This window comes from Pelodiscus sinensis, chromosome 17 (genome assembly GCF_052426305.1).
Source record: "Pelodiscus sinensis isolate ZL-2025 chromosome 17, ASM5242630v1, whole genome shotgun sequence".
NCBI classification, from domain to species: domain Eukaryota; kingdom Metazoa; phylum Chordata; order Testudines; family Trionychidae; genus Pelodiscus; species Pelodiscus sinensis.
In genome coordinates this window covers 7233298-7256048 of record NC_143068.1, presented here as the reverse complement: position 1 = coordinate 7256048, position 22751 = coordinate 7233298, and the positions used below count along the sequence as shown (strand labels likewise).

The 22751-nt window shown below is 45.5% G+C and overlaps 1 protein-coding gene across 4 annotated transcripts in view; it reads left to right on the top strand.

Moving 5' to 3' along the window:
- The window catches only part of PTPRT (protein tyrosine phosphatase receptor type T), a 1034103-nt gene that overhangs the window by 644607 nt on the left and 366745 nt on the right, over positions 1–22751 (top strand). For all 4 annotated transcript variants that reach the window (XM_075901353.2, XM_075901347.2, XM_075901351.2 and 1 more), the window contains 2 exons: positions 12844–13140; positions 19863–19972. In XM_075901353.2, coding sequence (XP_075757468.2) covers positions 12844–13140; positions 19863–19972 — 407 coding nt within the window. The remainder of the gene's footprint in view (positions 1–12843; positions 13141–19862; positions 19973–22751) is intronic.

The following is a 22751-nucleotide window of genomic DNA, read 5'->3' as shown; positions in this document are numbered from 1 at the left end:
GCCTGAGCCACCTATTGAGCATCATAATCCTATCACACCTTTGTTGCCCTTCTCTAGGAACAGGCAGAATCCCACTGAAGATCACCTGAGCCTCGATTTCCTTAAGCGTCCTCCCCAACCTGGCATAGTTTCCCTTGATTCGTTCCAGTGAGAAACTAGCCGTATCATTTGTTCTGACATGAAGGATGATCAATGGATTCTTTCCCGCTCCCTTTAGGATCCTCTTCAACCTTAGTTCCACATCTCGTATCTTAGCACCTGACAAACAGCACACCCTTCTGTTCTCTGGATCAGCTCTGGTTACAGGCCTATCTATTCTTCTCAATAAGGAGTCCCCAATCACATAGACCTGCCTTTTCCTGGTGACAGTGCGATTCTCTGGTCTATCCCTTGTTTTCTCTTGCTACAAGTCCTTTCCATTCCTATCTTCCCTTGTAATCTTCAACCCATCCTGTGTCTTCCTGGTGGTCATTATTTGTGTTGTCTCCATTGACTCTTCCCCTTTATGTATGGAACTAGCCACTCTTCTCCTCTTCCTTGCCTTTCCACCTTCAGTGGCCACCTGCTGTATCCCTTCTCCATTCTCCAACTCCGCATACCCGTTCTTGAGTTCGATTTCTCCTTCACTGGCCCATCTTTTTCTCTGCCTGGTTCTCATAGTCACATGCTTCCACTGTTCATTTTATTCACCCAGCAGTCCTCCCTCAGAGGCCTTTGATCCTGCTTCAGTCTGCATGTCTAAGCTTTCCCCTTCAGCCACCTCATGCCTTTGCTCCATCATCTGCTCGAACCCCCTTCTAAACTCGACCAGAATTTCCACCTGCATCTCTAGTCCTCGGATCTTTTCTTTCATCGGTTCTATTAGGTGGCACTTCATGCAAACAAAACTCCTTTCAGGTGCCCTCTTTAGAATCATATACATACCACAGCTGTCACATCCACTCAGTCTCATTGTCTCCTCTCCTCTCCTCTCCTCTCCTCTCCTCTCCTTTTTAAAAGATGTGCAGCTAAACAGCCCGAGTATGAAGCCACTCAGAACATGTCACTACGGTTGGTGAGTTCTGGTCAACTGCATTATTTAATGGACTATGAGTCACAGAATGTATTAGGACTTGATATCCCCATTCCAAGACTATACTGATTAAACTAAATTAAACTGATTATTGAACAAATATTTACTGGTGGTAGATCAACTATAGATTTATTAGAAACACTATCATTTTTTTCTTTGTTCTCGGCTTGTTCTTGTGGGGACATAATTCATTACCACATTACAAAAGGGGAGTGTAAGTGACACACTAGATTCCACTGTGCATAGATACCACTGAACATCCGGTAATAAGACTGCAGAAGAGAGGAAACTTAAACTGCTGAAGGGATAAATAGACAAGAGGCAGGAATTGCTGTTCTTTAAGAGCAACAAACCATTTTTTCCTTTAAAACGGGTAAAAAATGGTTTGTGCTGAAGAGGAAAAATGAGATTGGAAATAGAAGAGCATTTTCTAAATTATATGGTTTTGGTTCTCAGAGAAATTGAGATTGAGACTGAGAGAAGAGGGTATGAGACTATAAAACCTTCTAGTGTTTACTTCAATTCACTGACTTAATTCTAGGCAGCTTTGCTGTTATCTGAACTGTAGAGATGGAATTGTTGTATTTGTTTTCCCTCCTCCAAGAAACTAAAAGGCCATTTGATGGCTATTAGCTACCCCCTGGCTTGGCTGCAGATAAATTTGAAAGCTGCGACCCATTCCTAAATTTTCATCATCATAGCAGCATTCTGATTTCCTTTAGCTGGAATACAGATTGATTGGAAATTGAATACCCTAAAAAATGTTCAATTCAGACTTAGGGTGAAAATCTGGGTGAGGTTATGTTAAATCAGAACTAGTCCTTACCCGTGGCAACAATGCATTGACCAAATCTGACATCAATAAAACAGGCATCTCCAAGTTCCAAAAATCTGGAAAAAATGTAAAGAAAATAATGAAATCATAATTTTCAATTCCATAGTATTTTAATTATCATCTACAGTTGACTGGATGACTCTTACTACGAAAAAAAAAACCCTTAGAAAACAACAAATAGTTCTGCAGCTCCTTAGAGACTAACAAACAATATAGATGGTATCATGAGCTTTCACCGGCACAACCCACTTCTTCAGATGAATGGAGTAAGGGAACCAGGGTAAGGGTTTGGGGAGGGAAAGAGAAGGAAAAAATAGGAAAAAAAATATTGTCAATTAGAGTGTCCATGCTAAATGAGACTAATAGAATGGGCTGTTAAGTAGCCTGTGGATATAGTGTACTTAGATTTCCAGAAAGCCTTTGACAAAGTCCCTCACCAAAGGCTCTTAACCTCAAAAAGTAATAGCAAAATGTTTTTTAAGTACATCAGAAGCAGGAAACCTGCTAAACACCAGTGGGGCCACTGAATGATCAAGATGCTAAAGGTCCACTCAAAGATGAAACTAAATGAATTCTTTGCTTCAGTCTTCACACGTAAGGATGTTAGGGAGCCTGAGCCATTCTTTTAGGTTACAAATCTGAGGAATTATCCGAGATTAAGGTGTCATTAGAAGGAGGTTTCAGAACAAATTGATTAACTTAACAGTAACAAGTCATCGGGACCAGATGGCATTCACCCACCACTTCTGCAAGAACTCAAATGGGAAATTGTGGAACTATTAACTGTGGTTTGTAACCTATCCTTTAAATCAGCTTCTATACTGGAAGATAACTAATGTGAAGCTGTCACGGGTTGGGCTCCCCCTCAGGCTTACAGCCCAGTCATCATCGGGGTTGTCCATCTGCGCACCTTCCCCCCACCTGTGTTTCCCTTAGGTTAGTCCTGTTAGAACACAGAGTTCGTGGCTCGATGGAGAGTCCACAGAGTCTAGTCCTCACTGAATGCACGCAATCCTGTGCAAGGAAGGAGGGGGACTCGGGCCCACCCCCACTCCGGATCCCGACCCAGGACCCTAAAGGCAGCAATGCTAGCACTGCCTGGTTGGTGGGGATTCCCCAGCAACTCACCAACCCTCCGGGACACAAGGTGGAGGCGGCGCCGCCATCTCCAGCCCCTGTCTTGGGCCGCTTCCTCCTCCTTGCCAGGCTAGTTCCTCCCTCGGTGCGCAGCGTCATTCCCCACACCACCGACGGTCGTCCCGGCTGTGCTGGGTTGGTCTGTTGCTGGTTGGGGCAACTCCCCCTGCCCGGCACCGGCCCTGCTGTCCTCCCCCTTTGCTGGCCCTCTCCGGGCGCCTTTTGAAGGGCCCGCCTGCCAAGGCTCCACCCCTCGTCCTGGGGTGCGGGCTGATGACGTCAACGGCTGGGAACCCCTCGCCGGTGACATCCGCGCTCCTGGCTACCTGCGTACAGGTGGGGCATGTGAGTCGGTGGGCCGTCCATGTGCTGTGGCATCTCCAGCTCCCTGTACCTTCTGCTGCTGTGGCTGATGCCATGGCGTCCCCGCCGGTGCCTCTCTTGCCCTCAGCATGCTGGAGAGTGCGGGTTGCTGTGTACTCCACGGCGGCGGAGACTGGCGCCTCGTCACACATACCCCTCTTTAAGTTACTCACCGTCTCGCTGACCATACTTTCTTCCTCTTCCATTATTCGGGAGAAAAAGTCTGCGTTTTTGTGTTTCGTGCCAGGGCGGTGTTGTACCTCGAACTTATAGGGTTGTAGTGTGAGGTACCATCTCATCACCCTAGGATTTGATTCTTTCATCGCCTGCATCCATCGTAGTGGCGCATGATCTGTTATTAATTTGAACGGGTTCCCAAGCAGATAATACCTCAGGGTCTCTATTGCCCATTTGGCTGCCGAAGCTTCTTTGTCGATGGTGGCGTAACGTTGTTCGCGGGAGAACAGTTTGCGGCTCAGATATGCTATGGGGTGTTCGTGCTCATCCACCTGTTGTGCCAACACGGCTCCCAGCCCCACAGTGGATGCGTCAGTCTGTAAAATGAATTATTTTGAAAAATCGGGTTGCCTTAATACCGGGGCCCGCGTTAATATCGTCTTCAGCTGCTGAAAGTCCTGTCTACCCTGTTCGGTCCAGATTACTTGTTTTGGGCTGCCCTTTTTAGTCAAGTCCGTCAATGCGCGGCTATCAATGCTAAGTTCGGGATAAACTGCCGATAATACCCTGCTAATCCCAGGAATTGTCGGACTTGTTTTTTCGTCTTAGGCAGCTGGTATTCTGCTATGGCCTGCACCTTAGTTGCCAGAGGTCTTAGCTGGCCCTTCCTCACCGTAAACCCTAAATACGTTACTTCATTCTGTCCTATGTGACGCTTCTCGGGGTTGGCTGGGAGCCCTGCCTGCCGCATAGCCTCCAGGACCCCCCGTAAATGTTGAAGGTGGTCGGCCCAGGTTCTGCTATACATGACTATATCATCGATGTAGGCTGCGGCATGCGGCTGGTATCCCCTAAGCACTCGATCCATAAGTCTCTGGAAAGTTGCCACCGCCCCGTGGAGTCCGAACGGCATGGTCTTAAACTGGTATAGTCCAAACGGGGTGGAAAAGGACGTGCTCTCTTTCGAGACTGGGGTCAGGGGAATTATGAGGTCCAGGGTTGAGAGATACTGCGCCTGCCCCAAGCGTTCTAAGAGCTCATCCACCCTGGGCATGGGGTAAGTGTCAAACCTGAAGATACTATTAACTTTTCGAAAGTCTATGCAAAATCTTACCGACCCATCAGATTTTGGGACTAGGACAATAGAGCTACGCCAATCGCTATGTGACTCCTCTATTACCCCTAGTTGTAACATCTTTTGGACTTCGTCCCTTACGGTGTCCCACATTTTCCTGGGGAGGGGGCGTACCGGCTCTCAGACCTTACATATGAGCTTAGTGGCTATATGGTGGCTTGTCCAGTCCGTACGCCCTGGCTCCAATCGGACCACCGTCTTAAACTCTTGGAGCAGCTCCAGCACGGCCCGCTCCAAGGCCGGAGTCAGGTCGGGTCCTACATCCAGGGCTGGGGTGGCTTCAAGGTCCTCGGCCCAGAGCCCTAACTCGGTGGGCTGGGGTTGCGGGTCTAGGAATAGATTTTCTCTCGGGTTCCACTTTTTTAACAGATTAACATGATAGACCTGCTTACCCCTCTTCTTTCCTACCAAGCATACCTCGTAATCCACTGCCCCCACCTTGCGGATAACGTCAAAGGGTCTCTGCTATTTTGCCAATAACTTTGACTCGCTGGAGGGTAAAAGGAGAAGGACCCTGTCGCCAGGCTTAAATTACTGGGCCTCGGTGTCCCGGTTATAATAAAATATTTGTTTGCCCTTGGCCTGTTTTAGGTTAGCCTCTGCAAGCTCTCCGAGCTTTTGTAATTTTTCTCTGAAGCGAAGGACATACACCACCGTCCCCCGAACCCTGGTCTCCTGCTCTTCTGAAGTCTCTTTCAGTAGGTCTAAGATCCCCCGGGGCTGTCTCCTGTACAGGAGCTCAAACGGGAAAAACCTGGGGGAGGCCTGTGGGACTTCCCAGACGGCGAATAGGAGAGCGGGCAATAATTTATCCCACTCGTGAGGGTTGCTCTCTGTAAAGTGGCGGAGCATAGCCTTTAAGGTGCGGTTGAACCGCTCCACCAACCTGTCCATCTGTGGGTGGTAAACCAAGGTTCGGAGCGTTTTAATCCGAAGGAGACGGCACAATTTGGTTATAAACTTAGAGGAGACGTTTGTCCCTTGATCGGTCAGTATCTCACGGGAGATCCCGACATGAGGAAAAAATCTTCACCAGCTCTCCCGCCAAGGTTTGGGCTGTGGTGTTTTTTAGTGGTACTGCCTCGGGATACCGAGTGGCGTAATCTACCAGTAACATTATGTGCTGGTGCCCTGTCTTCGACTGCTCAAGGAGGCCTACAAGGTCTAAGGCAACGCGGTCACAGGGCACCCCTATTACCGGCAGGGGGACCAGAGGGGCTTTCGCCACTTCCCGGGGGTGGACGAGCTGGCATTCGGGGCAGGAATTATAAAAGTCCCTCACCTCCTTATGTACCCCCGGCCAGAAAAACCTCTGAGTTATCCATTGTAAGGTTTTCTCCCTCCCTAAGTGGCTGGCCCACGGATTGGAGTGCGCCAGCTCTAGCACTCTTCGCCGGGATGACATCAGCACTAACAACTGCCTGAGAATCCCGCGCCCCTCCCCTGCTTTCATTATTCGGTACAAACGGTCTCCCCGCACCGCGAAGTAAGGTTCCTGCCTCACCTTCTCATCCTTGTCTGTCTCGTCGCCTCCTTTACTGGCCTGTTCTCAGGCTCAGCTCAGCGCCAGGTCCTCGCATTGCTCCTGCACGAAGTCACTCGGCATCTCGTCCCCCCAACTCAATTCCAGTTCTGGGGGCGTTGCGGGCGCTCCTCCTGGCCCCTCTACTGTCTCCGTGCTCGGGTTAGGGTTTTGTTCAATGCGGTGGCTAGCTAGCGCACTTTCTACCCCATCAGCCTGGGTCCCTTTAGCCGGCCGTACGGTCCGGTCCTCAATTAACCTCCGAAAGCCCAGCCAGTCCCGTCCCAACAATACTGGGTACTCCAGGTTATTGGCTACGGCCACCTGGCATATCGCCTCCTCCTGCCCATCTGACAGCCTTACCTAAGCTGTAGGGTAGGGGCGAATGTCCCCATGGACACACTTCATCCACACAGGGACCCCTGTGGGTTCAGGCCGGGGCACCAGCAAGGCCCGGACCATGGTTTGGCCATAGCCTGAATCTACCAGTGCCCAGACCAATTGTCTTTCCACATCAAGCTTCACTAACACTTGCTTATTTTCCCACGGTCGGGCCCTCAGGTGCGGGGCCACAACCTGTCCGAACGAGCAGTCCATAAAAGTACAGTCTCGCCAGAAGTGTCCCTCCTGGCCGCATTCATAGCACGCTCCCCTATTGCTGACCCCAAATCCAGGCTGATTCGGGGACTCCTCCTTGCCTGGAATCTTATCTCCTTTCTTCCCTTCCTCCGGGGTTCTTCCCTTCTAGGGGCTATGTACCCTCGGCTTATTCTCTCGGTCCCCTCTAGTTCTCGTCCTCGGCCACCACGAGGGGAACCCCTCGCCGGTGACGTCCACGCCCTGGCTACCCGCGTACAGGCGGGGCACGTGAGTCAGCACGTGAGATGCTGGTCCTGCGGCATCCCCACTGGCACCTCCCTTGCCCTCGGCATGCCTGAGAGTACGGGGTGCCATGTACTCCGTGGTGGCATAGAGCGGCAGAGAGCAGCGCCCCGTCACAGACGCCAATATTGAAAAAGGGCTCTAGTGGTGATCCTGGCAATGATAGACCAGTAGGTCTAATCTCAGTACCAGGCAAATTAGTTGAAAATAATATAAAATAGAATTGTCAGACACACAGATGAATATAGTTTGTTGGGGAAAAGTCAACATGCGTTCTGTAAAGGGAAATCATGCCTTAATAATCTTCTAAAGTTCTCAGAGGAGATCAACAAACTTGTGGACAAGGGTTTATATGGCATATATGGTTATGCCAATTTTCTTCTACAATTTGATCTGAGGAAGTGGGTCTGGCCCACTAAAGCTCATCACCTAATAAACCAGTCTTTAAAGTGCTGCACAGTCCTGTTTTTTGTTTCAGCAAAACCAGACTAACACGGCTACATCTCTATTACCACTCAAAAGAGAGATCTTGGAGTCATTGTGAATAGTTCTCTGAAAACAGCCACTCAATGTTTAGCGGCAGTGAAAAAAAGCAAAGAGAACATTATGAATCATTAAAAAGGGATAGAGAATAAGACAGAGAATATCTTATTTCCTCTCATCTTGAATACTGTGTACATATGTGGTTGCCTCATCTTAAAAAAGATATATTGACATTAGAAAAGGTTCGGAAAAGGGCAACAAAAATGATTAGGATTTGGAAAGGGTGTCATATGAAGAGAAATTAAAAAGACTGCAACTTTTCATCTTAGAAAAGAGGAGACTAAAGGGGGATATGACAGAAGTCTATAAAATCATGGCAGGTATGGAGAAAGTGAATAAGGAAAAGTGATTTATTTGTTCCCATAACATAAGAACTAGGGGTCACCAAATGAAATTAATAGGTAGTAGGTTTAAAACAAACAAAAGGAAATTTCTCTTCATGCAGTGCACAGTCAACCTGTGAAACTGCTTGCTAGAGGATGTTGTGAAGAGCAGGACATTCAAAAAAGAACTAGATAAATTAATGGAGGTTAGGTCCATCACTACTTATTAACCAGGATGGGTAGGAATGGCGTTTCTACCCTCTGTATGTCAGGAGCTGGGAATGGGTGACGGGAGAGGGATCAGTTGATGATTACCAGTTCTGTTCACTCCCTCTGGGGCACCTGGCATTGGCCACTGTTGGAAGACAGAATACTGGGCTAGATGGACCTTTGGTCTGACCCAGTATGGCCATTCTTATGTTCTTAAAATGACAACTGGTTAAGCCTTGAACTGAATTTCTCACTCAAAAGATGATACTTTTTCTAGCACAGCACCACCTAACACACTGGTAGGATTTAAGTTCCATGTGGTCTCATCCCGTATTGTCTTTGGACTGGATTCCTGCACCTTTACCTCCAATCTGTGATCTTTATTCTGTTGAGTTACAATGTTCAAAGACATTTGCTGACGGAAGATGATTTAAAGGATTGGTCGCCTTTTCTGAATACAGGCAGTCCCTGGGTTACGTGGATCCGACTTATGTCGGATCCCTACATACGAACGGGGCTTTTCTCGCCGCGGAGGACACGGGAGGCGGGACCACCCAGATGCACCGCGGTCCCGCCGCCTGCATCCTCCGTGGCGAGAAAAGCCGCTCCGCATCTCCCTGGTCTGCTGCCCCCCCCCCCCCCCCAGCAGACCAGGCTTTTCTCGCCGACGCCTGGGGTAGAGCAGCTGGGGCACTGCCGGGTTGGTCCCGCAGCGCCGCTCCTCGGCGCTACTGGACCAACCCAGCAGCACCCCAGCTGCTCTGCCCCAGGCATCCCCAAATCAGCCGCTGCTGAAACTGACCAGCGGCTGACTACAGGAAGCCTGAGGCAGAGCTGCTCTGCCTCGGGCTTCCTGTAGTCAGCCGCTGGTCAGTTTCAGCAGTGGCTGACTTGGGAACTCCTGGGGTAGAGCAGCTGGGGTGCTGCCGGATTGGTCCCCGCAGCGCCGAAGTGCGGCACTGTGGGGACCTACCCGGCAGCGCCCCAGCTGCTCTGTCCCAGGCGTCCAGATTCAGCCGCTGTTGAAACTGATCAGTGGCTGATTCCAGGAAGCCCAGGGCAGAGCAGCTCTGCCTCAGGCTTCCTGTAGTCAGCCGCTGGTCAGTTTCAACAGCGGCTGAATCTGGACGCCAGTTCCGACTTACATACAAATTCAACTTAAGAACAAACCTACAGTCCCTATCTTGTACGTAACCCAGGGACTGCCTGTAGTGGCTTTTAGGTTATTGTTTTGCCTGCCTTTATCTCCCATGATAGTTTCAATGGAGGATAAGATTTTTTCAGTTCCCCCACTATCACGCTCTGTAGTGCTGCTGTATCCTGTTCATCATTTACCATTTTCACTTCAGAAATAACTGTTATTAAATATAAAGTATTAAATGTGTATTTCTAGGGAAATGTTACCTTACAGCTGGAGCAGGAGATTAGGTGTCAGTTCTAGAGTTCTGTGATGAAATTTGTGTGTTCCTGGGCAAGTCTCATAAGCCTTTTTGTGCCTCAGTTTATTTCTCTATTTAGTGAGAATAAAGTCTCCCTCACAGTGTGGGAATTGAGGCTTCAATGTTTGCAAAGAGCCCTGCTACAAGTCTTGGAACTTTCATTTCTTGGAATGTGCTATGAAAGTTCCAAGAATGATAATAAAACAGCAATGAGTGTATGAGAGATTTAAAATATTAACCATAGTTGCATGCTTTAAATCACCTTGTTTTAGTACTGTGTTTAAAGTGCACTGTTTTAATATATATATAATGTTAATTTCCAAAGTAGTTATTGCCCCCATTGTTAAGTGTTACAGATTTCGCAATGAGATACAACTCACCAGCCATTAGTGTTCTCTGCTCATATATTAGCAGAGGTGGAAATGCTTTGTTTTTGTTATGAAGTGAAGAACAACATTCTGGATGACATTTCCCCTTCTTTATTTCTCTTTCTTTCTAAATCTATTGCTTTCCTGTGACTGTTTTTATTTGTTTTAATAAAGCAGTAGTCTTTCTGTGGTTTGAAATTGAGAGAAGGCAAAATTAGAAGGTAAAATATTTTTAATTATGTTGTAATATTAACAAGTAGCAAAGAAATACCATGTAAAAGTTTGGGTGTGATGCACCTCAATCATTCACTGAATCATTCCACACTCCTTGGATAAAATACAACTATCCTCTCCCTCGTTCTCTATTCTAAAGTACAGGTTTATTGGTCAAAAGCTATGCTGTAAACATAAATTGGGAATGCCAGGTGAAAATTATTCTTCCAAATGCATCTTTACCTCAAGCTGAGTCTGTTGAAAGAATAAGAATAATGAACTTCATTGAGACTTTATAGAACATCTGTAGCTGTGATATCCATCTCATAAATGGTACTTATATCACTACTTCTCCTGCCCTTCAAGCAATAATTAACCTCTGTTGCAGCATCTATGTAGGTTCCAGATCCATGGATACTTTCAAATAACCAAAATTTTAAAAGGAAAAAAACTGCCAGAGGAAAGTTTCCTATAATTATTCCAAACTTGTACTGGCCTGAGGTACAGAAATATAGAGTTCTATATCCATGGCATGGTTAAGTTGTGATAACTTGAGATCCATTAGAGCTAGAAATGTAGGAAAGGGAAATTCCTAGCTGTACAGTGGGAATACATAGCAGTTCAGATCATATAATCATAGGCTTGGAACAGACTCAAGAAGTCATTGAGTCCAAACCCCTGCTAAAAGTGGAAGCAATACAGAAGTGGACCTGACCAACCGAAACGAAGCAGGTCAGGGCATTCTTGGGACTGATTGGATATTACCACAGATTCATTCCCCACTTCGCTTCCAGGGCATACCCTTTGACCGACTTGACCAGCGCTCGCGATCCCAACATTGTAAAATGGACCACTATGGCAGAAGAAGCTTTTAATGATCTCAAGACAGCTCTCTGCAGTGACCCAGTTCTCACAGACTCTGATTTTAAGAAGGAATTTACTCCTCTGCTGGCCTCAGAAGTAGGACTAGGGGCCGTATTATCACAAATGTGCTGGGTTCTGCCTCGGGGTTATCGCATTCTGGGGTTTCCAGTTGGGTAGGCTCTGGCCCCAGGCTCCATATCATGCTGCCACTTTGAACTACCTCCTTTCTCCCCCCTGCTGCCTCTTTATGATAGTGTGTCAACTAGTCTATATATAAATTTTTCATGTATATATATATGTGAAAAATAATGGTGCCCTATGATAACTCGGGTGGTTAATCATAGCTTTCCATAAGATGCTATTTTTTACTTCTTGGCAATGTCTTTGGTTCCTACACAGAAAAGTAGGAAGAAATAGTGGTCCGAGGACTTGATCAGTCTCGAAAGACTCTCAGTCACATCCTGAGCAAGCAGAACACTCCCTGAATTTCACAGTTTAGATGGCAGATAGATGACTCCATCTTCCTTAGGAGGGAGTTCCCTGACCACCACCACCTGTCTCCGTCTCTTGGGAACGGTGGTTTTAAAGACCCTGTCCCTAGAATTATGCATCCCATGTCTTCTGGTCAGTGGGGTCTCCTGATCCCTTCCCTCAGAGGTCTCTTCTAAAGTATTCCCCACTGAAAATCCTTTGCCGAGAGCCTGAAAGTGGTTACTTACCTCTATCTGGATTGGGGTTGTCTTTCTTCTCCTGGAGGTTGCATGTTGCCAATTTTTTTCCCCATTCTGCACTGGTCTTTTTGGTTCTTCAGTATGTTGTGCCTGCAGTATCAAATGCTGCCTTTTATCCAGAAAGTCTCTATTTTCTCTGATGGAACTCAGGATAGATACTTGGCCCTCTAATCCTTCAACCTTCTTTTCCAATATGGATACCAGCTTGTATTTTGTACAGATGAAGTCTCTTCTGTCCTCTGGGAGGAAGACAAACATAGCACATCCTGTGCAGGTCACAACAACTGATCTCTCTCTATCCATACCGTCTTCCTTCTGAGAGTCTCAGCAGATGTATGTATTTGCCAAAAAGTATGAGATTCCAATTCATTACTTTCAATTTTTTTCTCTTTCTCTGTGAAATTTCCAAGAAGTGTGCAAGTTAGGATCTTAAAGTACCTAGCTTCACAGATGGAGGAATACAAAAAGTAGTCTAATCCAGTCAAGGTGTATTTCTGAAGTACCTGTTCTATAAATATGTGTCCCATGAAGAATGTATGATGGTATGGTGAGCGGATACTCTAATCCCTCATTCAAAACTGTTGGTACAGGATCATAGACCAAGTGTCTAAGTGCCTCTGTGCAGTTAAAAAGAGAGAACAGTACCACTGGTGAAGTGTGGTGATGATCCCAAACTCATTCTCATAAACCTTCATACTGCACCTCTGTGTTCTCATTCCCTGTGCAGGAAGGATGTACAGTGATTAGAAAACATGATTAGGAGGGGGGAGCACTGGGTTCAGTTAGTGCCCCACCTCAGATCTCTTGAGTATGTCACTGAATCTCTCTGTATCTCAGTTCCCCATTGGCAGATTGCTGATAGTAGCATTTTTCTACCTCACAGGGATTTTGTGAGGACAATGATGTAAAGATAGCCAGGCACTCAGCTACTAGAGCAAGTTGGGGCAGAAGAACCATAGAAAATGCACTCTAGATACACAGATTCCTGCCTCCAGTAAAGCCCTTTCATTTCTTTCACTTGTTGCACAGATCCAGTCCATGGACCACAGAACGTGGAAGTTGTTGACATTCGTTCCCGGCAGCTGACCTTGCAATGGGAGCCATTTGGTTATGCAGTGACCCGTTGCCACAGCTACAACCTAACAGTCCAGTACCAGTATGTCTTTAACCAGCAGAAGTATGAGGCAGAGGAAGTCATCCAGACATCATCACACTATACCTTACGAGGCCTGCGGCCCTTCATGACCATCCAGTTGAGGCTAGCACTTTCTAATCCAGAGGGCAAAATGGAGAGTGAGGAGCTGGTGGTACAGACTGAAGAGGATGGTAAGAAAATGTTTAGGGTTTTTTCCATGGTTTAAAATTCCAAGTAACTTTTTGGGCAGAAAATGACTTGGTAAAAATGGCTTTGTGGGCTTGGAGGTGGTACCTCACCAACTCCATATCAGATTTCCTTAGGTGGCAAGTAAAATAGTGATTATTTATATTTATCTACTTTTTGTGGTATGGATAATGTCTGTAAAGCACTGTGAAACCTCAAGTAATATTTATGTCTGGCGGGCAGCAACGAAGGGTCCAATTCTGGGAAAATGTTGCATGCTAAACTCTCTATGGGCAAAGACAAGTTTCTCCAGCCCTATGGCTTATTTTATTTGTTGTAGGGGAAGCTGGTTAATTTAGTAGCTCAAATAGTAGAAATGTGTGCTGCACTGCGAAAAACTCAGTTTTGAAGCCCTGCTGGTACTTGTGCTTCTTACAAGTTAATATAATTGAATTTTACTTTCTTCCCTTAAAAAAAACCTAGGAAATTACATACCAAATGTGATAAAGAATTTTGTTTAGTTTGTAGAGTCAAGTACTCAAGTTGGGAAATTTGAGATTTACAGTTGCTTGTCCAACCTTAATTCTACCACTTTGTGCATATGCATTGTAATGCAGCCTTTAATTAGATGATTGCATACTGTCTTTTCCACATGGGGTCTGTTGTCAATCAGTGCACATTTTGGTACATAATTTGTAATTTCCAGATTGCAACTTTTTGATAATTCTGGATATTCTAAGTCACATGGATCCTAACATATCATGCACACCTATGAAGCTGAATTAATGAGGCCAGATTCTGCTAGTCATATTCCAAGAGGAATTCCTCGAGGAAGTATTATTTATTAATATTTGTATTATCGTGTCATTTAGGAGTCTCATGACCCTGATGTGTGATGCTTTGTACAAACAGAGAATGGAAAAGATTAGCAACCCTTCAGGGCAAGAGCTATCTAAGTATAAGGCAAGACAACAGATGGTCATAACAGACAGGGCAATACAAGGAACTTATAAGACAGTACTGGTAAGCATGAAAAGCAGTAGTCTTGGCACAGCAGCAACCAATCATTGTCAAGGTTTTTGTGTAGGGCTCAAAGCAAAGGAGAATTTAAAAGAGGATGATGTAATGTTGTATATGTTTACAGGGAGCTTTCTTCCAAGCATGAGGTGGGGCACTGGAGAAAACACAAAGATGCTTGTTTTGAACATTAAATATGAACAACAGAAACGGACCTCAAGGGCCAATCAGAGGCAGAAGTCAACTTTTCAATACTGTACTGAATAAGTGAAGATAGGTTATGAAGGGCATTGAGAGTGAAAACAAACAGCTTATTTTTGATACACTTGTGAAGATGGATTCATAGGAGTTCAGGCTAGAAGTGACCATCATGATAAAAAAAGCTAGAAGGGACCACCACGGATAGAAAGCTGGCTAGATTGTCAGGTTCAATGGGTAGTGATCAACAGCTCCATGTCTGGCTAGCAGTTGGTATCAAGTGGAATATCCCAAGGGTTAGTAATGGGTCCAGTTTTGTTTGACAGCTTTATTAATGATTTGGATGAGGGAATGGATTGCACCCTCAGCAAGTTTGCAGATGACACTAAGCTAGGGGGAGAGGTAGATACACTGGAGGACAGGGATAGGGTCCGAAGTGACCTAGACAAATTGGAGGATTGGGCCAAAATAAATCTGACGACGTTCAACAAGGACAAGTGCAGAGTCCTGCACTTTGGATGGAAGAACCCCAAGCACTGTTACAGGCTGCCGACTGACTGGCTAAGCAGCAGTTTGGCAGAAAAAAACCTGTGGATTACAGTGGATGAGAAGCTGGATATGAGTCAACAGTGTGCCCTCATAGCCAGGAAGGCTAACTGCATACTAAGGTTGCATTAGGAGGAGCACTGTCAGCAGATCTAGGGACGAGATTATTGCCCTTTATTCAGCACTGGAGAGGCCACATCTGGAATATTGCATCCAGTTCTGGGGGCCCCATTCCAGTAAGGATGTGGACACATTGGAGAAAGTCCAGTGAAGAGCTACAAAAATGGTAAGGGAGCTGGAGCATTTGATTCACACGGAGAGATTGAAGGATTTGGATCTGTTTAGTCTACAGAAGAGAAGAGCGAGTGGGGTTTGATAGCAGCCTTCAACTACCTGAAAGGGGGAGGGGTTCTAAAAAGGATGGAGAGAGGCTGTTCTCAGTGGTGACAAATGACAGAACAAGGAGCAATGGCCTCAAGTTGAAGTGTGTGTGGGGGGGGTGTGCCTACGTTGGATATCAGGAAAAAACACTGGAATGGCTTACCTAGGGAGGTTGTGGAATTTCCATTGCTAGAGGTTTTTAAGTCCCAGCCCTGTCTGCAGGGGCACCATTTATGGGAGCCTAGGGGGGCATTACCCCCACCCGTAGTTTAAACCTCTGGATTTCATGCTTGAGTTCTGCTTAAAAATGCATGCCCTGACTCCAGAGACAGTTCTTAAATGCAACAGTTTGAGCTGCTTGGAGCTTTGCCTTTGGAGCCCAGAGTCTGTTATAAAAAGAAGCAAGAATAACACACATCAAGTTATTCAGGTAATTGAAGGATCATTAGATCATCATGAAAATATTGCTGGGTACGCCACTTAAAAAATGGAATAGAAAGTGTAGGACTGTTGTGTTGCAGACATCTGCATTTGGATCACTGATGTTAAACTTCTCATAAATGTTCTTGAAAAAGGGATAAACAATGACTAATCCAAAGACTACTGCAAAGAGTTACAAAGAGATCTCACAACACTGTGTGATTTGGCATCACAAAGGCAGATTGAATTCAGTCCAAAGTAATATGTATGGGAAAATATAATCCTAACTATGGATACAAAAATGACAGGGTCTAAAATAGCTGTTACCACTCAAGAAAGAGATTGTTGAATCCTTGTGGACAGATTCCTGAAAACATCTGCTCAATATGCAGTGTCAGTTAAAAACTAAAAGCTAACAGAATATTGGGAATCGTTAGGAAAGGACTAGATAATAAGACAACATACCACATTGCTTCTATATAAAATCATCGTATGCACACATCTTGAATACTGTATGCAGATCTGGTCACCCCATCTAAAAAAAGAAATATTGGATTTGGAAAACGTAGAAGAAGGGCACCAGAAATAATGAGGGGGCAAGGAACAGCATCCCTATGAGGCTAGATTACTAAGGCTATGTCTAGACTGCAGGCTTCTTTCGAAAGAGAAATCTGCTTTTTCGAAAGAGAGCACCCAGCGAGTCTGGATGCTCTCTTTCGAAGATGGCCTCTTTACATTGAAGAACGCCTTCTTTCGAAAGAGGAACTTTCGAAAGAAGGCGTTCTTCCTCGTGAAATGAGGTTTACCGCCATCGAAAGAAAAGCCGCGTTCTTTCGAAATAATTTCGAAAGAACGCGGCTTGAGTCTGGACGCAGGGGAAGTTTTTTCGGGAAAAGGCTACTTTTCCCGAAAAAACCCCTGAGTCTGGACACGGCCTAAGACTGGGCCTTTTCAGTTTGGAAAAGAAATAATTAAAGCCGTGGTCTCCAACCTTTTTAACCACAAGATTGCTTTTTCAATTTACATGCAATGGAAGATCTACCTCAAACCCAAATACTCTTGCCCAGCTTCCTTTCCACCCGTTCTTTGAGGCCCTGCTCCTGCTCCACCCCTTTGCCAAGGCCTCCCCCTCACCCTGCTCACTCCATTTCCCTTCCTCCCCAAATCTCATTCCCTTTCACCAGGCTGGAGTAGGGAGTTGGGGTGCAGGCTCTGGTCTTGGGCCAAGGGGTGTGGAGTGTGGGAGGGGACTCTCTGAAGGAAGGAAGAGTGGCAGGATGGGATCTGGAGTGTCCTAGGGGACAAAGCATTTGTCTGGGGAGTGCAGGGTTGGGGGCTTGAGTCCTTCCAACCCCCCATTCCGAGATCAGCCAGACAGCCAACACCATCTACCCCAGGGATGCACCTGGCTCCCGCGTTAGGAAGGAAAGATAAGGGACACTCTGACAGAAACAGCAGCGGAATGGGTTCTAGAGTGGCATGGGCCTAGGGCATTCCCAAAGGGAATGCAGGGTGGGGGGTTCAAGTCCCACCAATCCTAGGAGCAGTAGGACAACCAGCAAGCATAGTCAAGGCAGACCCCAAGGTTGTAGGTTCAAGCCCCACCCACCCAGGAGCATCACTGTCACCACAACCAGCTGCAGGAACAGTGTCTATAGGCAAAGACAGTACAGGGAGACGCCCCTGTACTGACCATCCCAGGGGTTGCAGGAATATGCCCATCACAACCACCATCAGGTTAGGCATTTTTGAATGCACTTCTCAAAGAATTACATTTAAGCATAAAAGAAATGCAAGTTATGAAGTGCACACACCAGTCAAAAACTAAAAACAACCCCGACCCAGGGCCCTATCAGTGGCAGCAGGCTCCCACCACTGGCTCAGCGGGGGTTCTTTCCCTCTGGGGCCTTTCCAGCTCCCTGCCCTGGGTCACTCCCCTGGTCTGCCACGGTGCCACCTGTTGGTGAGCGTCGGGTGGCTGTAGTGGCACCTCCCAGGTCAGCGTCTGGGGTTGCAGTGGTAGGTCCAGCGCCTGGGTCCTGGGTGGTTGGCTGGAGCTTTAACGTTTGGGTCGGGCTCAGCTTGGGCCTGGCCGTGGCGGGTCCGGCGGGCCTGGCAACGCCCTCCCTGGCTGTTGGGTCGGGGATTCTGGGGCTTGGGCCCTCGTTCCTGCTCTAACAGCTGTCCGCCCCTACTGAGCCAGGCTGCAGTGAGTCAACAGTGTGCCCTTGTAGCCAAGAAGGCTAATGGCATATTCGGTTGCATTAAGAGGAGCATTGCCAGCAGATCCAGAGATGTCATTATTCCCCTTTATTCGGCTCTGGTGAGGCCACAGCTGAAGTATTGTGTCCAGTTCTGGGCCCCCCACTATAGACAGGATGTGGACGCATTGGAGAGGGTTCAGCGGAGGGCAACCAAAATGATTCGGGGGCTGGAGCATATGACTTATGAGGAGAGGCTGAGGGACTTGGGTCTGTTTAGTCTGCAGAAGCGAAGAATTTGATAGCAGCCTTCAACTTCCTGAAGGGAGGTTCCAAAGAGGATGAAGAAATGCTGTTCTCAGTAGTGACAGATGGCAGAACAAGGAGCAATGGTCTCAAGTTGTGGTAGGAGAGGTCCAGGTTGGATATTAGGAAAAACTATTTCGCTAGGAGGGTAGTGAAGCACTGGAATGTGTTACCTAGGGAAGTAGTGGAGTCTCCATCCCTAGAGTTGTTTAAGTCTCAGCTTGACAAAGCCCTGGCCGGGTTGATTTAGTTGGGATTGGTCCTGCCTAGAGCAGGAGGCTGGACTTGATGACCTTCTGAGGTCTCTTCCAGCTCTATGGTTCTATGATTCTATGGAGATGGTGCTGGGGGGAACCAGCTCTTAAGCTGCCCCACTTGCTGCCTCTGATAGGGAAGGAAGTGACTAGTCAAGGGACTAGTCAACTATCTGATAAGCTTTCGCTTACATCCCTACTAGGTACAGTAGATCACTGAAACGCTGCAATAGAATCATAGAATCATAGGCTACATCTAGACTAGTTTATTCAGCATAGTCAAAGAAGTGGGGATTTAAATAATCCCAGCTTCATTAAAATAAAAATGGCCACCGCGCTGTGCTGACAATCAGCTGATCCGGCACAGCACGGCAGTCTAGACGCAATGTGGTCGACAAAGGCTTCCTATTAATTACCTGCATCCTGCTTCAGAAGCCTTTTAAATCTGCACTTGAAAGGGAATCCTCTGAACTGTCATTCATGCTAAAATTCGACACTCTACGCGGGGGGCTCAACAAAGACTCTGACTATCTTACCCATTACAAAGATAGCCTCCCCAATTATCACCTGTAATATCATTAGCTCACAGACATTTACCTTTCCCTCTCCCCCCCTCTTCCCCCGCATCTCCCTTCTGTTCTGAAATTTGATTTGTCCTTTTCATATGTGTTCTTTTTTTTAAATTGTATCCTTTGGTATATATGGTTGTGACTATTTTCTTCCACTATTTGATCTGAGGAAGTGGGTCTGGCCCACGAAAGCTCATCATCTAATAAACCATCTTGTTAGTCTTTAAAGTGCTACATAGTCCTGTATTCTCATAAATCATGTGCTCTAGCCCCATAATAATTTTTGGTGCCCTCTACTGGACCTTCTCCAGTGCATCCATGTTCTTTCTGTAATGGGGACGGGGCAGAATTGGACGCCATACTCCAGATAAAACAAAGATAGAAGCCTCTTTACATGAATGTTTGTTGTTAATATTCAGTGTGTTTACTTTTGGACCCCAATGTCAAGGATGAAGTCTAGGTTGGTTATTAGGAAAAACTATTTTATGAGAAGGGTGGTAAAGCACTGGGATGGGTTACCTAGGGAAGTGGTAGAGTTTCCATTCCAAGATGTTTTAAAGTCCCAGCTTGACAAAATCCTGGCTGGGATGATTTAGTTGGGATTAGCCCTGCTTTTAGCAGGGGGTTGGATTTGACGATCTCCTGAGGTCTCCTCCAGCCTTATGATTCTATGAGCCAATAGCAATGGGTACTAATGTCTTTTAAAACATTCCCTTTTGGTCCAGTTTGTATGCTTTCTCAGCTTGAGAGTCATTGCTGGGAGATCTCCAGCTTCTGGGGATACACATGTCACTGTTGTGATGAGTTACTGACTTTCCACTCTTTTCCATTATAGTTCCTGGACCTGTTCCCTTAGAATCTATCCAAGGAGGACCCTTTGAAGAAAAGATCTATGTTCAGTGGAAGCCTCCAAATGAGACTAATGGTATCATTACGCTCTATGAGGTAAGGAGAACAGATTGCCGTGAAGGAGTATGTAGCCGAGACTCTCTTCCACGTGTGTGCAAATGTATTCTAGACTCATAGACTTTAAGGTCAGAAGCAACCATTATGATCATCTAGTCTGATCCCCTGCACAATGCAGGCCACAGAATCTCACCCACCCCCTCCTAGAATAATCCTCTCATCTATATCTCAGATATTGAAGCCTTCAAATAGTTTGAAGACCCCAAGATGCAGAGAATCCTCCAGCTGTGATCTGTACCCCATGCTACAGAGGAAGGCAAAAAACCTCCAGGGCCTCTGCTAATCTACCCTGGAGGAAAATTTCTTCCCGACCCCAAATATGGCGATCAGGTAAACCCTGAGCATGTGGGCAAGACTCACCAGCCAGACACCCAGAAAGTTCTCTATAGTAACTCCTATCATCCCTCCATTGACCTATTTACCACTGATACTGGTCAATTAGTTACCAAGATCATGTTATCTTATCAAACCATCCCCTTCATAAACCCATCTAGTTTAATCTTGAAGCCAGATAGATCTTTTGCCCCCACTACTTCCCTTGGAAGGCCGTTCCAGAACCTCATTCCTCTAATGGTTAGAAACCTTCGTCTAATCTCAAGTCTAAACTTCCTATTAGCCAGCTTATATCCATTTGTTCTTGTGTCCACATTGGTATTAAGCTTAAATAATTCCTCTCCGTCCCTGGTATTTATCCCTCTAATATATTTAAAGAGTGCAATCATGTACCCCCTCAGCCTTCTTTTGGTTAAGGTAAACAAGCCAAGTTGCTTGAGTCCCCTTTCATAAGACAGGTTTTCCATTCCTTGGATCATCCTAGTGGCCCTTCTTTGTACCTGTTCCAGTTTGAATTCATCCTTCTTAAATATGAGAGAACAGAACTGCACACAGTATTCCAAACGTGGTCTCACCAATGCCTTGTATAATGGCACTAACACCTCCTTATCCCTATAGTCATTCTATAATCAAACAGGACTCCGAGGTCCTTCTCCTCCTCCATTACTTCCAACTGATGTGTCCCCAGCTTATAACTAAAATTCTTATTAATCCCTAAATGCATAACCTTACACTTCTCACTATTAAATTTCATCCTATTGCTATCACTCCAATTTACAAGGTCATCCAGATCTTCCTGTATGATATCCCGATCCTTTTCTGAATTGGCAATAGCTCCCAACTTTGTATCATCCGCAAATTTTATCAGGACACTTCCACTTTTGGTGCCAAGGTCAGCAATAAAAAGATTAAATAAAATTGGCCCAATACTGATCCCTGAGGAATTCCTGAGGAATTCTGCTAGTAACCTTCCAACCTGACAGTTCACCTTTCAGTATGACTCGCTATAGTCTCACCTTTAACCAGTTGCTTATCCACATCTCAACTTTCCTATTAATCCCTATTTTGTCCAATTTAAACAATAATTCCCCATATGGTACTGTATCAAATGCCTTACTAAAGTCGAGGTAGATTAGATCCACTGCATTTCCTTTATCTAAAAAATCTGTTACTTTCTCAAAGAAGGAGATCAGGTTGGTTTGGCACGATCTACCTTTTGTAGAACCATGTTGTAATTTGTACCAGTTGCCATTAACCGCAATGTCTCTAACTACTTCCTCCTTCAAAATTGTTTCCAAGATCTTGCATATTACAGATGTCAAACTAACAGGCCTATAGTTACCCGGGTCACTTTTTTTCCCCTTAAAAATAGGAACTATATTAGCAATTCTCCAATCAAATGGTACAACCCCTGAGTTTAGAGATTTATTAAAAAATTTTGCTAATGGGCTTGCAATTTCATGTGCCAGTTCCTTTAATATTCTTGGATGAAAATTATCTGGGCCCCCCCGATTTGCTTCCATTAAGCTGTTCAAGTTTGGCTTTTACCTTGGATATGGTAATATCTACCTCCATATCCTTATTCCTATTTGTTATGTTACCATTATCCCTAAGCTCTTAATTATCCTCATTAAAGACTGAAGCAAAGTATTTATTTAACTATTGGGCCATTCCTAGATTATCCTTAACCTCCACTCCATCCTTAGTAATTAGCAGTCCTACTTCTTCTTTTTTTGTTTTTTTTTCCCTATTTATATGGCTATAAAACCTTTTACTATTGGTTTTAATTACCTTTGCAAGGTCCAACTCTACCTGACTTTTAGCCTCTCTCACTTTGTCCCTACATCCTCTAACCTCAATAAGGAAGATTTCTTTACTGATCCCTCCCATCTTCCACTCCTTATATGCTTTCTGCATTCATCTGTATTAATCAGGATAGCGAGGATGTGTCAGAGATTTTAGTAGGTATTTAAAGAAGGTCTGAACAGATTATAATCCTCATGGTACTTTGCCACTGAAATGCATAATCTAGTAAATAGCTGCATTTTAAATCATGTCCAAATGTGACCCATGAATATCTCCATTGCCCCACATCCAGGCCATTGCCAAGTCTGCTTTTTATTCCTCCACATTGTTTCCAAGATATTATTCCCTTTCTTTTGCCTTCTAAAGCTATTGTGCTTTCAGGCTTTCATCATCACCCAACTGAATACTGCAGTCACCTCCTATCCCTGCCATATCATTTCCTTCCGGTCTTCACAAAATGCAGCCAATAAACATCTTCCTTTTTAATTACTGTGACCATGTTAGTTCCCTTATGGAATTTAATTTAATCCATATATCTAATATCAGTGTATTATCCAGAGCTTTAGTTATATCTTCATAATACAATCTTCACCCGGATAACTTCACTTGTATGGTTTAC